The sequence below is a fragment of the Podarcis tiliguerta genome (genome assembly GCF_965153285.1).
Source record: "Podarcis tiliguerta genome assembly, chromosome: 8".
In the NCBI taxonomy this organism is placed as follows: Eukaryota; Metazoa; Chordata; class Lepidosauria; order Squamata; family Lacertidae; genus Podarcis; species Podarcis tiliguerta.
This window is the reverse complement of record NC_139541.1, coordinates 40,821,137-40,838,085: the sequence shown is the minus strand read 5'-3', so window position 1 is coordinate 40,838,085 and position 16,949 is coordinate 40,821,137. Positions and strand designations below refer to the sequence as shown.

The window sequence follows — 16,949 nt, the reverse complement described above, 5'->3', positions numbered from 1 at the left end:
TCCTTTATTGCCAAGCCCACTTTCTGACACTGACCACCCAGACGCCTCTGGAACCTCCAAGAAGGGCATGGAGCTTTTCTCCAGATCTGGTTTTTAGAGGTAGACTGCCTCTGAACATAGGGATTCCATTCTGCTGACATGCCTAATAGAAGAGGCATCCTCCATGCATTTATCACTTTTTAAAACTATCCAAGCTTAGTGTACACCTGTTACCACATCTTTTGGTAGGAAATTCCACATGCTAATTATGTATTAACTGATGAGGTGCTTTCTTTTGTCTTGTCTAAATGGCCTACACATTTGTTGTTCAAAGTTTTTCTGTTGCACAAACTTGCCTCTTCCTGTTAAGTCCCTTTTGCTGATTCTGCTCTGATTGCCCTTTGCCTTGACTTTGCCTTCCCTTTCCTCACCAGTTCTTTCATCTCTATTCAAAATCCAGCAGCAAAGTACCATATCCAGGACAAGTGTCTTGCCTTTATCTTTAGAGCTCTCCAGGGCTTTCCTTCCCTCGTTTGGCTTAAGTCCTTACTGTGCACACAGCACTACAGGGAATCCCAAGTAGTACATGTGACTGTCTCTGTGTGTCTTCATCCACTCTGTCCCCAAATTCCTCCATGTTCCCTCTTGTTGAAATCCACATTCTAAACCTGTCCCTTTGCGTTTGTGACTGTTAGGTGCCATGCCCACTGATGGCACTATTATAAACAGTTGATGGGGACCTTACCTAGGCAGCAGAAGAGCTCTCCTCCCAATTCCATAAGCTGCTGCTGACCCAGCCTCGGCACAAAAGAGCCTCTTTGCTTCCAGGGCTCTCCCAGAATGTCACTCATGATTGCTTGAAAGCGCATTCTGATCTTTGCCCCAGCTACTTGTCGTCTTGAGTTTTTCCTGACATCAGTCTGCCCAAGAGATTGGCAAGAGGATGCTGCTCCTAGAAAGGCAGGGCCCCTTCAGAGCTCTTGTGAGGGCCCCTCTCTGGCCTTTGCACTGGGGCTGGGAGAGGCTTCTGTTAATCTTACTTAATCATGTGCCTTTCAGGAACCTGCCATGTTTAATATGACTGTTGCCATAGCAACAGCTACTTGCTGATACTATGGTGTGCCGTGTATCTGGGTATTCCACAATGCCCCCCTCTTTCCCTGTCAACAATAGCAGGGGAGCCCTCTCCCCATTTCGTCAGAGGCCTGTTGTGCTGCACTACTGTCTGTGGGGCAAGGGCAATTATGAGAGGGGTGTTGTACACCAGCTGACCAGCGATTGGGGTTGGGATGAGGTTGTGAAGACCAACGGTTGCTGCTGCAGTTCTGATTGGGGATGGTGTGTTGCCTTCTCTGTGCTCAACAATGACTTATCCCCCAGCTTTTAGTGTTGTGGCTGATTCACTTTTTGCAGGACTGTGTTGATTTGGTAGAATCATCAGAGGGGCTGAAGGCAGTAAAAAAGCTCTTTTTCTTTCTTGCCTTCCATCATTCATCTGTCTTTCCTCCCCAGTTGCATTCTGGTGCTGTTTCTCTCCCTACTTGCATCTTCTCCTCTCCCCATTGTGTGTCTCTCTCTCCCTTCCACTGTCATTCGGTCATCCTCTTTTCTCCCTCATCTCACCCCCCCCCCCCCCCGTCTCATTCCCCATCTCGGATGAAGGTAATGAAAATAATCGGCCTTCATTAATTCTGAGCCCTGTGAGATGATAGCCATTTGGAGCCATGTTTGCCAATTAGATGGTCTAAATTAGAAGTGACCTTGGTATAGTGCCATCGCTTTGCCTCTCTGAGCCTAATGAAGCTTTTCTCTCCAGCACACACACTCCTGCCCGCTCTCCCTCTCATTCTTTGTAATGGAAATTGCCTCCTTTGTCTGGCTCTGGAACCTCGTCTTGTACAACTCCCCCCTCCCCCATTGCACGGACAGAGGAGATGTTAATGTGTCTTCTCAGTCAGACTCTTGCTGGAGGTTTCATTTTGGACCAATTAGATTCCAGCCGTTGTAGGGGGCAGGGAGTGCCTGAACTGACAATGGGGTCTGATACAAGAAGATAGTAGAGGAATGGGCTTCATTCCTCCCTTTCTTCATTCCTCTCACTACCTAGGGTAGTGTCTCTTTTCGGAGAAGGCATAGGGGAACACCTGGGCTGGGTAACAGCTGACACTTGGGATCTTGCAATGCTCAGACCCACACTGGTAGCTTAAACTACAGGGCATTGTCAGGTAGAAGGGGCAGGTGGACATGCCACAATGCTGCAATCTGTAGTGCAAAAGTGGGCTACGGGCAGAAAGTAAGGCTCTTGCATGCCATTTGGAAGCAACAAGGAAGGGGCTGCACACTGGTTTGCTTTCCACCAACTTGGCTCCCTCCAGGCATAAATCCCTTGATGCCATTGGTGAGCCAGCTTTGGTCACCTCTTCTGAGCAGAACTGGTGTTCCTTGTTAAAAGGATCTGTAGCTCTCCACTCATGACTACTGCTTGCTGAGCAGTATGTCCTTGAGGGAGCTGAAATGACACCTGGGGTGTTGCTCAAGTCACTTCTTAACAGGGCCCTTTGGTCCTTGGGGCATCCCTCCCCATTTCAGCCTCCTGCCTTTAAGTGCTTGGGGGGTGGGCAGTATGCCACCAGAGAAAGGGAATGAGTTAAGCACACCTAAGGTGGGAAGGAAGGAAGAACTGGTTGGCTTGCAGCAGCAGATTGAAATGCAGAGGAGCACGTGAGGTTGATGATTATATTTCAGGGAGAGTTAATTGACGGAAGGTGAAGGCAGACAAAGAATCGCTGCTTACTGCCTTCTTGAATCCCAATCAGGAATTATGATTAAAGACGCGGCAAGACAACAGACGCTTGATGAATTGGTGTCTCTCTCTCTCTTTCTCTCTCCCTCTCTCTCTCCCCCTCCCTCTCTTTTTGGTTTTACCGTCATTCACACTTGATTGACTTCAACCTTTCAAGTGCAAAAGCCTCTCTTTCCATTATTATTCGTAGCCATCTCAGTTTTTCTAATTAAAGTGTATGAAAACAATTACTGATCCATCGTACTGAGTCTGGTAGTGGGGGTGGCTACCGTCCTAGTTTTGTGGGGAAAGACCATGATTTGCTGTAATAATGTGCAACTTAAGTTAGATAACATTATTCTTTTTCTACTCCGCTGGGCCTTTCCCCCACACTTTCTTTTGAATTATTTTCATAATTTCTGTAGAGGAAGAAAAAGTGCCTTTCCTGTTGATAGTGCTACGAGTGGCACTTGTTGTTTCTTCCTGCTGTCTTTCCTCTTCCCACTTCCTTTATCTCTCAAATCCTACCCTCGGGGCTACTCTGAGCCCCATCTCTCCATAGGGGATGGTACAGCCTTGAAAATAGACAGGAATGCTGGAGGGGACGTGTTGTGCCTCCTGGTTCATCTCCCTCCAGAGACAGGATTTGTTCATTCCTGTATGGCCTCTACATGGTGTGTAGCCAGGATCCCTGGAAAAAAGCCCTCTGTGCAGCTTTCCAGGTCCACTGACTCCAGGCCTCCTCCTTCTCATTGAGCACTTGCTTATGTGAATTTGCCATGGGTATTACTAGTCAGTGGATACTAGTAGTGCCCTTCAGTGGTTGTCAAAGCCAAATAGGCAGAACAATTACAACAGGAATATACAGAAACCAGTTTGAGGGAAAGCATATTGGCCTTTAGGGCAATTGTACTTGAGACAAAACAAACAAACAAACACCGAAGAGAAGGATTAGAGCTGTTTCCTTTCTACAAAAAGTAAAAATTCTGGGAGAGTAGCTGCCTTGTTGTGTAGCAGGAGGAGAATGAAAAGTGGGGTGGCTCTATGTAGCCTGTGTAGCCCAAGTCAGAGCCCTGAGGCATTAGCCAGTCTTTGTAAAGCAGAGCACTTGCTTTTTCACAAAAAGGGGGGAAAGTCTTCCACTGGATCAGCTTTGTGTCCGTCTTTTATTTTGTGCTCAAGCAAACAAGGAGTTTCTTGTTCCCAATAGTTTTCATACTCATTTTTTCCAAATTGTGTGTGTTTAGAGCGGGAGGGAGTGTGTTTCATAAAGTAAGACAAGAATGGACTTTTGCATTCAGGTCAAAGATGAAAAAGGTTGGGATGATAGAAAAACAAAGACACTTTACAGATGAGGAAAAACTAATCTGATGTATGAAATGATTTAATAGAAGGTCAAAATATGAAAAGAGACAATATGTATGTTTCTACTTTGAAAACAAATAATACATATTGTCTGTTTTTAAATTGTCTTTATATCTTATATTAAATAATTTCATACATCAGCTTTGTTTCTGCTCACTTGTAAGGGTTCAGGACACTGGCCATCTTCCCATAATTCTTTTTCCAGCAGTTGCCTGTAGGAACTTGAAGCACCCTCAGGAGTAGGCAGCAGCCATCCCTCGTTCATTGCCACCCTTTAGTTTGCTGCTGCCTCTCAACCACCACCATGGACAAACATACAGACACATCGCGCTCATGAATTCATTTAATGCTTTTTAAAAAGCCATCAAAGAAGGAAACATTGCTACATCGTGAGGCTGTGAATTCCTTCAGCTCAGTAGGTGTTCTTTGAAGAAATACTTCATTGGTGTCAGTTTTGGACCTATTGCCAATCAACTTAAGAGTATGACCCAGATTTCTAGAATTTTTTGGCGGGTGGAGGAGGTTCCTCACTCTATCATTCATTACCCCTATCATGCCACTTGTGATTAGTCATCTTCCCCCCAGAAAACTAAAAAGTTGAACGTTTTAGCAGCCTTTCCTTAAAGAGACTCTGCTTCTCCGAGCCATGATATTATTATGTATTTTATTTTATAATTGATATCCTGTAAGAAAGGCGAGATATAAATATACTGAATAGTCATCATCATCATCATCATCTATTGGAGTCAGCCTACAATATTAATATGAGCCAGGTGCTTTGATTGTACTGGTTAAAAAAAAAACGTTAAGCAAGTCTACAAAGACATATAATTTAATTATGTTCATTTGTTTTGTTTTTAAAAGCTCTAAGGTTTTACCTATATTTTATTAATTTTGTTATCTTCTACTTTTAAAGTTGGTTTAATTGCTATTTTATTGACTTCGCTACACGTTTATGTAAACCACTTGGAGACTGTTTTTTATTAAGCAGTATAAAAATTTTGCTAAATGAAATAAATACTAAATGTAATTGGACAGGGGAGAACTTTACATAGTGACTTTAAATATGGTTGCAGCATAGATTTATTTAATGGCATAATGGTGCCTATTATTTTATTTTCCAAGCCCATATATAATGATTTCTAACTCTGGATCTGCTTATTCCCATCACCGCTGCAGCCTACAGAACTCTTGTTTGAGTGAGCAAAACGGCTGCTGTACATTCTGGTAACGTTTGCTTTTGAGTGCCGTCCTGTATGTGTGCCACTGATGCTGCCGGCTGAGGCCCAGCAAAGGCCCTACTGTTCGCCAAACAACCGGAGATGGCTGCTGCTAGAAATTAGCACAGCTTCCCTTCTGCAGAGGTGCATCATCAGAAGGCAACCATTGTGGCCATCCCAGCTATGATCTCAACTTAATCATCAGCATGCGACAGCCAATATTTTCAAGAGTACATGATGATCTTTGCATGCCTGTGTAGGGACCTACATTTGCTCCTAACGTAGACCCTTTTTTATCATCATTTATGGGTGCCTATTCAGTTCATTGTATTCTTTTCAGCCATAACAAATGTGGATGGCTGTGTGTTTTCCTCAACGTTGACCTTCTGGCCTTTGCTATCAAGAGATCTTGCTTGTTCTTTGAGCCGAAGTGAAGAGGAGGGCTGTGCTGTTGCTGCTTTTTCTGTTGATGTGCAGAAAGGGAGGCTGAAGCTTCTTCTTTGCCTGCCAAAGACAATCTGCTGTCCCTTCCATTTATCTTTCTCCTGCCTCCCTTGACACACCTCTTTCCTTTTTTAGCTCCTCCTTTTTTTGTATTAAGCCATTTTGAAAATAGTGCTACTACAGCCCTTCCTGGTTCAAAACTGCAGTGGGGTTTCCAATATGTGATTTAATTAAGAGCTTCCTTACTTTTTCAGCCACTTAAGATGGGCCTTTCAACATACCTACCTAATCAGTTGCGTAAGAACTTTCACAGCTATGGCAAAACATTATCAATGATCAAAGACTGAGCTGAGCATAAAGGAAAATATTAATAATACTATTCTTTGAAAATGTGCCCTTAATTATGTCCAAAATGTAACAGTGGGAACGTTTTGGGCTGATTTAAACACCAGTCTGTGTAGGGGCTCAAGACTGACAACATATTAAAAGTTTTAAAGACATTTTTGCCTGTCTCCTTCTCTTTTGGGTATCTACAGGTGACAACCCCAGAGGTTATGATGCCTAGCAGTATGTTTCTTCCAGCTGCAACACCAGATCGAGATGGGAACACCAGCACGGATGAGTCAGCCAAGCAGCCTGGTCAGTACCGACTTTAATTGCTCAGTTGGGGGCACTTTTTCCTCAGGGTTTTCAAATGCTCCAGAGTCTAGAAGTGACTCTTGGCATGTTTGAGCTCTTCTGCACCTTCTGTTTGGGACTCTGAGTGGGTGATGATACTTAGCCTGTTTGGCAGCAGAGGCGAGTCTTTCTGTGGTCTACAGGCCCAAATTGAGTTTCTGGTGCTTGAGCCAAAGGTAGGCAGAACTCTGTGAGTCTGGTGCATGACCAAGGGTGTATCAGTGCCATATTTAGGGTGGTGCAGGTGGTTCCCCTGCACAGGGCATCAAGCCTAGGGGGTGCAAAATCGAGGTTCCATTTGGGAGCACCAAATTTTGGCCTTGTAGAGAACACCATATTATGAAAGATTAGCACAGGTTGCCTCTGGGTGTATTTTGGGAGGGGAGCTTTTAGTGCATTCAGATCTCTATCATCTAACCGGGAACATATTTGTGTTTTCCCACACACAATGAAAAATGACCTGGAATGCCCTTCTTGCTCTCCTTCTCCCTCATGCCCCTTTCCAGCAGTCTTAATTGCAGTATGGTTGACATATTACTAGGTGTTACATTCTGCCAGTTTGGTGCCATGCATTATAGAACGCTGTTGAAGAAACACCACACATTCATAGTGTGTGCATAAAGGCATCAGAAGTGAGTGATGCCGGAGCTTTGAGTGGGAAGAGAGAGGTTCGTGTGAAGGCAGAGCCAAGGCAGAGGATAGCATGAAGGAGAGCATCTTGTTCTTCTGGTGAGAAAAGGAGAAGGTTGGGGTGCTCACCCTTGATCCATTTGAGAAGAGTCTGGTGAGAGGTCCCAACGTGTCCAGATGAATAGCATATAGCTGTTGAATCCTTAAATAGCCCAGAGGATGTGTCTTTGGCTGGCAAGGGCTTTCATGGTCTCCTCTTTGTTTCTCTCTCCACAGAGACTTCAGAGGACTTAGGCAAAGGCCTGCTACTGCCTTCTGAGAACACAGGGGAGCGTGGGGCAGAACCAAAGCCTGCTCCGCCTGACCAGGCCTCTGCCAGGGATGATGCTGGATTTCTGTGCTGGAAGAAGGGCTGCAGCCAGGTGTTCAAAAGCTCCACTGCCCTGCAAGCGCATTTCAATGAGGTCCACACTAAGCGGCCCCAGTTGCCTGTCTCTGACCGTCACGTTTACAAATACCGCTGCAACCAATGCAGCCTGGCCTTCAAAACAATCGAGAAGCTCCAGCTGCACTCCCAGTACCATGTCATCCGGGCAGCTACTATGTGTTGCCTTTGCCAACGCAGCTTCCGCACTTTTCAAGCCCTCAAGAAGCACCTGGAGACAAGTCACCTGGAACTGAGTGAAGCTGACATCCAGCAACTGTACGGTGGGCTTCTGGTCAACGGGGACCTCCTGGCCATGGGTGACCCTTCTCTGGCTGAAGACCACACTGTCATAGTAGAGGAAGACAAAGAGGAGGAGAGTGACCTAGAGGACAAGCAAAGTCCCACAGGAAGTGACTCTGGGTCTGTACAGGAAGACTCTGGCTCAGAACCAAAACGAGCTCTCCCCTTCCGAAAGGGCCCAAACTTCACCATGGAGAAGTTCCTGGACCCATCCCGCCCATACAAGTGCACAGTTTGCAAAGAATCCTTCACACAGAAAAACATCCTTTTGGTCCACTACAATTCAGTCTCCCACCTGCACAAGCTGAAACGAGCCCTCCAAGAGTCCACCTCTGGCCAGCCGGAGCCCACCAGCAGCCCCGACAACAAGCCCTTCAAATGCAGCACTTGCAGCGTGGCCTATAGCCAGAGCTCCACCTTAGAGATCCACATGCGGTCCGTCCTACATCAGACCAAGGCACGAGCTGCCAAACTGGAGGCTGCAGGGGGTAGCAGTGGCAGCAGCAACAGCAATGGAGCTGCTGGTGGCAGTGGTGGCAGCAGCAGCAGCGTCTCTCTGGGCTCTTCCACACCCAGCCCCATCAGCACAACCACCACCACCTCCTTTGCTATGACAAACACAAGCTCTGCCAGCACAGCTCCCGTCTCTAGCCTGCTCAGCCAGGTCTCTTGCGAGAGCACTGGGATCCCTTCTCTCAGCAACCCCATCAGTACCAGCTCCACCCTGGCAGCTGCTGCAAGCCCGTCTGAGCCCAAAGAGGTGAACCGTAAGAAACTGGCTGACATGATTGCTTCGCGGCAGCAGCAGCAGCAGCAGCAGCAGCATCAAGCGCACACCTTGGCGCAGGCACAGGCGCAAGTACAGGCACAGCTCCAGCAAGAGCTCCAGCAACAAGCTGCTCTCATCCAGTCACAACTCTTCAACCCTGCTCTCCTGCCCCACTTCCCGATGACCACAGAGACCCTCCTCCAGCTCCAGCAGCAGCAGCACCTTCTCTTCCCCTTCTACATTCCCAGTGCCGAGTTCCAGCTGAACCCCGAAGTGAGCTTGCCTGTGACCAGCGGCACACTGACACTGACTGGGACCGGACCTAGCCTTCTGGACGACTTGAAGGTGCAGCTCCCCCAGCCAGGCCACCCACCACTCCTGCAGCAGCCGCCACAGCAGCAGCTGCCTCAAGGTCAGCTGTCACAGCCGCCTCATTGTGTTCTCCTCCAGCAGAGCCATCACTCAGAGAAGAAGAGCAAGGCTTTTGGGAAGGAGAAGGAAGTCCAAAGGGAACAGGAGAGCTTTGAAAAGGGGGATGGCACCTCTATCTCTAAAGAGCTCCTGCCTGACACCCTGAAGTCCAAAGACAAGCCAGAGTCAGCAGGGGCTGGATCGGGCCCTGCAGAACCTTCTATGTTTCCTCCTCGTATCGCATCAGATGCACGTGGGAATGCCACAAAAGCCTTGCTGGAAAACTTTGGTTTTGAGTTGGTCATTCAATACAATGAGAACAAGCAGAAGGTGCAGAAGAAGGCTGGGAAGACAGAGCAGGGTGACAACTTGGAAAAGTTGGAATGTGAGTCATGTGGGAAATTCTTCTCCAACGTCCTCATCCTGAAGAGCCACCAAGAACATGTCCACCAGCATTACTTCCCCTTCAAGCAGCTGGAAAAGTTTGCCAAGCAGTACCGTGAACACTACGACAAGCTGTACCCACTGCGGCCTCAAACTCCAGAGCCGCCCCCTCCCCCGCCGCCCCCGCCCCCTCCACCTCTTCCTCCTCCTCTGCCAGCTCCACCTCCACAGCAGCCTTCTACGCCTACCATTCCTGCTTCGGCTCCATCCATTACATCTCCCACCATTACACCAGCCCAGCCATCACTGCCCCTCACTCAACTTTCCATGCCTATGGAGCTGCCCATCTTCTCTCCCCTGATGATGCAGACCATGCCTTTGCAAACCTTGCCTGCCCAGTTGCCGCCACAGCTTGGCCCCGTGGATGCTTTGCCTGCAGACCTGGCCCAGCTGTACCAACACCAGCTCAACCCAGGCCTTCTGCAGCAGCAGCAGCAGAACAAGAGGCCACGCACGCGGATCACAGATGACCAGCTCCGGGTCTTGAGGCAATATTTTGATATCAACAATTCCCCAAGCGAGGAGCAGATCAAGGAGATGGCAGACAAATCTGGACTGCCACAGAAGGTGATCAAGCACTGGTTTCGGAACACACTCTTCAAAGAGCGCCAGCGCAACAAGGACTCCCCATACAACTTCAGCAACCCTCCAATTACCAGCCTGGAGGACCTGAAGGTAGATTCTCGACCACCCTCTCCAGAGCCTCAAAAGCATGAGTACTGGGGAAGCAAGAGGTCTTCCAGGACTCGCTTTACTGACTACCAACTCCGAGTGCTGCAGGATTTCTTTGATGCCAATGCTTACCCCAAGGATGATGAATTCGAGCAGCTCTCGAATTTGCTCAACCTTCCAACCCGTGTGATAGTGGTATGGTTTCAGAATGCTCGCCAGAAGGCCAGGAAAAACTATGAGAATCAGGGGGAAGGGAAGGATGGAGAGCGACGGGAGCTGACAAATGACAGGTACATCCGGACAAGCAACTTGAATTACCAGTGCAAGAAGTGCAGCCTTGTCTTCCAGCGCATCTTTGACCTGATCAAACATCAGAAAAAGCTGTGCTACAAGGATGAGGATGAAGACGGGCAGGATGACAGTCAGAACGAGGATTCCATGGATGCAGCAGAGCTGCTGACCCCAACCAGTTCCTCCTGCAGCACCCCAATGCCTTCCCAGGCCTACAGCACCCCCACGTCTTCTGCAAACACAGCCTGCTCTTCCTCAGCTTTCCTACCACAGCTCACTGCTGAAGCAGACGATGACTTCGCCATCTATACTTCTAAAGCAGAAGCTACAGATGAAAAACCAAAGCAACCTGAACCTCCAAGTACGCAGCAAAACCAAACTCCAGAGAAGCAAATGCAACCAAAGCAGGAGGTGCAGCAGCAGCAGGACCCAGGCGAGCCAAAGGCCAGTTCAGCACACCCAAAGGCCTCCCCACCCACCCCACAGCAATCAGTCCAGCCTCCTCCACAGTCTGTGCTGCCACAGTCCAGTCCTAGCCCCTCACAACTCTCTCACCTACACCTCAAGCCCCTTCACACATCCACCCCTCAACAGCTGGCCAACATGCCTCCTCAGCTCATCCCCTACCAATGTGACCAGTGCAAACTGGCATTTCCCTCCTTTGAGCATTGGCAAGAGCATCAGCAGCTCCACTTCTTGAGTGCCCAGAACCAGTTTATCCACCCCCAGTTTCTGGACAGGACTTTGGATATGCCTTTCATGCTCTTTGACCCCAGCAACCCCCTCCTGGCCAGTCAGCTGCTGTCTGGGACGCTCCCCCAGCTGCCCATGAGCTCAGCCACTTCACCCTCCACACCAACATCCACCATGAGCACACTGAAGAGAAAGTTGGAGGAGAAAGCCAGTGCAAGTCCTGGCGAGAATGACAGCAGCACTGGCGGGGAGGAGCCCCAGAGGGACAAGCGTCTCCGAACAACCATCACCCCAGAACAGCTGGAAATTCTCTACCAGAAATACTTACTTGATTCCAACCCTACCAGAAAGATGCTCGACCACATTGCTCACGAGGTAGGCTTGAAAAAACGTGTGGTGCAGGTTTGGTTCCAGAACACTCGGGCCCGGGAGCGGAAGGGGCAGTTCCGGGCAGTGGGGCCTGCCCAGGCCCACAGGCGGTGCCCTTTTTGCCGGGCCCTCTTCAAAGCCAAAACAGCCCTGGAAGCACACATCCGATCGCGGCACTGGCATGAAGCCAAGCGGGCAGGGTACAACTTGACCTTGTCAGCCATGCTTTTAGATTGTGATGGAGGGCTCCAGATGAAGGGAGACCTCTTTGATGGAGCAAGCTTTGCTCACCTGCCACTCACCAGCAGCGATAGCCAGGGCATTCCGCTCTCCCCAGTGAGCAAGTCTCTGGAGCTCTCTCCTCGAACTCTGCTGAGCCCCTCCTCCATTAAAGTAGAAGGGATAGAGGACTTTGAGAGCCCCTCTATGTCCTCTGTCAATCTGAGCTTTGACCACACCAAGCTGGACAACGATGACTGCTCCTCTGTCAACACAGCCATCACAGACACCACCACAGGGGATGAAGGCAATGCAGACAATGACAGTGCCACGGGGATCACCACTGAAGCCAAATGCACCTCAGGGCCAGGTGAGGGCCTGACCAAGGCTGCCATGATAGCAATGTCAGAGTATGAAGACAGACTGTCTTCTGGCCTTGTCAGCCCAGCTCCCAGTTACTACAGCAAAGAGTATGACAATGAAGGTACTGTGGACTACAGTGAGACCTCCAGCCTGGCAGACCCTTGCTCACCCAGCCCTGGCACAAGTGGCTCAGCGGGCAAGTCTGGAGATAGCGGGGATCGGCCAGGACAGAAGCGCTTCCGGACACAAATGACGAACCTCCAGCTGAAGGTCCTAAAGTCCTGCTTTAATGACTACAGGACTCCAACCATGCTGGAATGTGAGGTCCTGGGCAACGATATTGGGCTGCCAAAGAGAGTTGTTCAGGTCTGGTTCCAGAATGCTCGGGCCAAGGAGAAGAAGGCCAAGCTCAGTATGGCCAAGCATTTTGGCATTAACCAAGCAAGTTATGAGGGACCCAAAACAGAGTGCACTTTGTGTGGTGTCAAGTACAGTGCCCGCTTGTCTGTACGTGACCATATCTTCTCTCAGCAGCACATTTCCAAAGTGAAGGACACCATCGGAAGCCAGCTGGACAAAGAGAAGGAGTACTTTGACCCAGCGACTGTCCGTCAGTTGATGGCGCAGCAGGAGCTGGACCGGATCAAGAAGGCCAATGAAGTTCTCGGCCTGGCTGCTCAGCAGCAAGGCATGTTTGACAGCCCCCCTCTGCAGGCTTTGAACCTTCCTGCCACCTACCCAGCAGCACTTCAGGGCATCCCTCCTGTCCTCTTGCCGGGCCTCAACAGCCCATCCTTGCCTGGCTTCACTCCCTCAAACACAGGTGAGTTTCCACTGCATTCCCCCCACCGCTTCTTTGGTACATGTGCTGGGGAGGAGGGATTTTGATGCACTGTGAGCCTCACAGGGTCCCTGGAGGAATTTCTGGGTTGCTACAAGCAAAAATGGCCTTCCTCAGATCCACTTTCTGACTGACCTCGTGCACAAGTGCTCAACATGCAATGACAAGGTTCCTGTTTCAGGTGGGTGGTTCTTGGTTGCTTGAGAACCTGTCACCACTGCCATCAGGGGTTGAGGAAGCAATATAGGCTCCTTGCTCCCTCCAAGTCCCAAGGCCAACTCCATTTTGTTTTTGTCTTTATTCTTATTCTGCTCTTGGACCCTGCTGGTAGCGTAATGTAAGCATTAACAATAAAGTTTATAGTTAGACCCAACAGCAAGAAATACAATTCACAACACCAATTTGATTAAGTTCAAAATGTCATTTAATCGTCTGGAGGCCGCTCCTCATGCAGTAACTACAAAGGGGAGGAAAAGGGCTAGAGCTTCCAGTTAGCAGAAAAAAATGGCACACAGCCTTCCTGTGACAACCCTTCATGTCCCTCCTGCAGGCATTTCCAAGGCCCCTGTTTGGCCTCTCCTGTTTAGTGGGCGCTTCTCTTACCATAGTGGGATGTCAATCATCATGATTTCTCACAACCAGCTTTTCTGCAACCTGAATTTGTTTGTTCACTTTCTAAACTACTTTACATCACATTTGCTCCCAGTGTGGTTTACAAATAGAATGCCTGAGAGTTAAAAGTATGAAATATAATACAAAATTGAAATCCCAGCAATATCATACAGCAGATGGGCATCATGCAGTTTCAGCTGGCCCATACAGAACCACCTCCAAGGCCTGGATGAAGGAAGTACATCTTCAGCTGATGCTGATGAACCAGATAGGGCCTCAGGGGGAAGGGGACTCCATAGCCAGGGTGCCACTGCAGAGAAGTCCTACCACGATTCACTGAATCATGGGCTGCTTAGCAACAGAACTGCCAACAGGGCCTCCCTTGCAGGCTGGTATAAGGACAGATGCTCCTTCTAGCATTGAAGTCTCAATTCATTTAGAGCTTTATAAATTAACTTGGACACCTTGAATTGGGCTTTGTAACCTACAGGTGACTAGCGCAGATCCTTGCAGAACTGATGCTCTGTAGTTGCAATTAATTCTACCACTTAACACTGAAGTGCCACTTTTTGCACTACAGGGGCAATTCAGACTTTCAGAGTCTGCCTGGGACTCTCCCATCAGAAGGCAGACAAAGGGGGTTGTTTTTGTGAAAGCACCTCAACGTTGAATTCTCTTCCTGCAAAGCTGGCGTGCCAGAGGGAAGGCTGTGCTGGAATTCAGCTTCCTGGTGTGCTGGACTGCATATAAAGCTGCTTTGTGCACTCAGGCCATTGGTCCATCTAGTCCCCTGCTTTTATCTCTGGCTGCTATGTCGAAAGCAGACATAGAGGCCTTTCCCAGACATATTAGCTGAGATTACCACCAACTTGGATGGCTTTAAAAAGAGGATTAGACACATTAATAGAGGAGGAGGAGAACGTTATCAATGAACACTACCCTACCAACCAACCTTCCTGAGGACGGGAGCTTTCTTGGCAGTCCCTTAGAATTGCTGGACGCACACACCCACACCCTAAATATGTGTGTGTGTGTGTGTGTGTGTGTACGCACGTGCACGCACACACACACACACACGCATATAGTTCGCATTTTTAATACAGAGACAAAAAACACATTCCACATCCTCTTTCCTCCACTCCCCCAATTGTACAGCTTTCATACCAATCCCTACATACAACTAAATATCTGGTGACTCCGCTTCCACCCTTTTCCTGGTTTCTTTATTTTCTATTAAATCACGTATTCCAAATTTATAATCTTTGAATTTCTTCCTCTGTTAAATTCTATTAACTCCTATTCTGCTGGATTTCCTCAAGACCTGCTAAGTTAGTTATTTGTTTATTCTGGTCCTTATATTCTTTATCCTCCTTTTCTCTTACCCTATTCGTTATGCCTGCCAATTCAGCATATTCGGGCATTTTAAACTGCCGCTCTTCCTTGGTGGGTACTGTACCCATTTTCTACTTTTGTGCCAATAAGATTCTGGCCACAGTGGTGGCATATAATATTTTTGTTGTTGTTGTTGTTTTTAGGGACTTCTGTTGTTACCATTCTCAAAAGGAATGTCTCGAGCTTTTTTGGGGAAGGTTCTTTACAATATCTTTTTTAATTCATTGTAAATTACTTCCCAGAATTCCTTGATTACTCTACAGGACCACCAAATGTGGAAAAAGAATCCCTCTACTTCATTGTATTTCCGACATTTATCATTTTCTTTTTTAAACATTTCCGCTAGTTTGGCAGATGTTAAATACCATTTGTGGGTCATTTTCATCATATTTTCCTTTAATACGTAACATGCCATAAAATTCGTATTTACTGTCCATAAATTCTCCTACAGCTCATAATCAATGTTATAAGCCACATCCTGTGCCCACTTAATCATACTTGATTTCACAAATTCCTCTTTTGTATCCCACTCTAGCAGCAGTTTGTACATTTTTTATAATACTTTCACTTTCGTATGTAATAAATCCAGTGTTTTTATCCATCTTAAACAGTTTGTTTATCTGTAACCTATCTCGGGATTTTTCCACCTTGGTTCCTGTTCAGAAAGATCTAAGATTTCTTTATATGTTAACCATTGTTTGTCCATATTTGTTCTTTTCTTGCAGTGGCTTCAATCAGGGATATCCATATTGGTGTTTTCTTTTCTAATAGATTTCTGCACTTTTCCCATACTCTGTATATATATTTTTCTGATGACATGATTTGTAAAGGTTTTATAAATTTTTGCCTTTCCATGCCATAGGCAGGCATGCCACCCAAATTGTATACCATGTCCTTCCAAATTTAAACCTCTGATATTTTCCAACAATATCCAATCTTTTATCCACCATAAACATGATGACTCAAAGTAGATTTGGAAGTCTGGTAGAGCGAAGCCTCCTCTTCCTTTCATATCAATCATGACTTTCTGTTTTATTCTGGGCTTTCTTCCCTGCCAGATAAACCTTGATATATTTTTCTGCCACTCTTTGAAGCATCTAGTGTTGTTAATTATTGGGATATTTTGAAATAAGAATAGCATTTTTGAAAGGACATTCATTTTAATAGCCAAAATCCTGCCAGTAACGATAGTTTCATTCTTTTCCATATTTCCAAATTTCTCTTTATTTATTTGCAAACCCTTACATAGTTATCTTGGTAAATATTATAGTTGTTCATTGTTAACCAGATCCCCAAATATTTAATTTTTTTCTCTCTACTTTTCACCCATACATGATTTCTAGATCGTTTTTTGCTTGGTTGTCCATATTTTTAACCATCGTCTTGGTTTTTCCTTTATTTCATTTGAAACCAGCTAGTTTTCCAAATCTGTCTCTCTCATCTATCACTTCTGGTATGCTCTCACTCGGATGTTGTAAAGTTAATAGTAAGTCATCTGCAAATACTTTTAATTTATAGTTTTGCTGTCCCACTTTTCTTCCTTGTATTCTATCATTTTTCCTTATATTTTACGCCAAAACTTCTAATATTAATATGAATAACAGCGGAGACAATGGGCAGCCCTGCCTCACCCCTTTGTGTATCTTACATTTTTCTGAAATATTATTATTTACTATAATATTTGCTGTTTAGTCTTTATAGATTGATTTTATACCCTTTAGAAAGGTTTTGCCAAATCCCATCTTTTCCTGTAACTTTGTGATAAATAGCCAGGAGACGTTATTGAAAGCCTGCTTTTCATTATGGATTTCTCAGTATTCCAAAACATTTATAATGTTCCTAACATTTTCTTTCATTTGTCTCCCAGGAAGAAAACCCGTCTCGTCTTCATGTATCAAATTTCTTAGAGTCATTTTAAATCTATTTACCAATATCAACGTAAAATGTTTGTAATCATTATTTAATAATTATATCGGTCTTTAATCTTTAGGTTCCATTAGGTCTTTGCCATATTTTGGTATCAGAGTTATATATGCTTCTTTCCAGGA

General features: G+C 46.7%; 1 protein-coding gene across 21 annotated transcripts in view; it reads left to right on the top strand.

Annotated features, from left to right (window-relative positions):
* The window catches only part of ZFHX3 (zinc finger homeobox 3), a 395,772-nt gene that overhangs the window by 368,619 nt on the left and 10,204 nt on the right, over window positions 1-16,949 (top strand). For all 21 annotated transcript variants that reach the window (XM_083452376.1, XM_083452375.1, XM_083452372.1 and 18 more), the window contains 2 exons: window positions 6,327-6,429; window positions 7,375-12,879. In XM_083452376.1, the coding sequence (XP_083308502.1) occupies window positions 6,327-6,429; window positions 7,375-12,879 (5,608 nt within the window). The remainder of the gene's footprint in view (window positions 1-6,326; window positions 6,430-7,374; window positions 12,880-16,949) is intronic.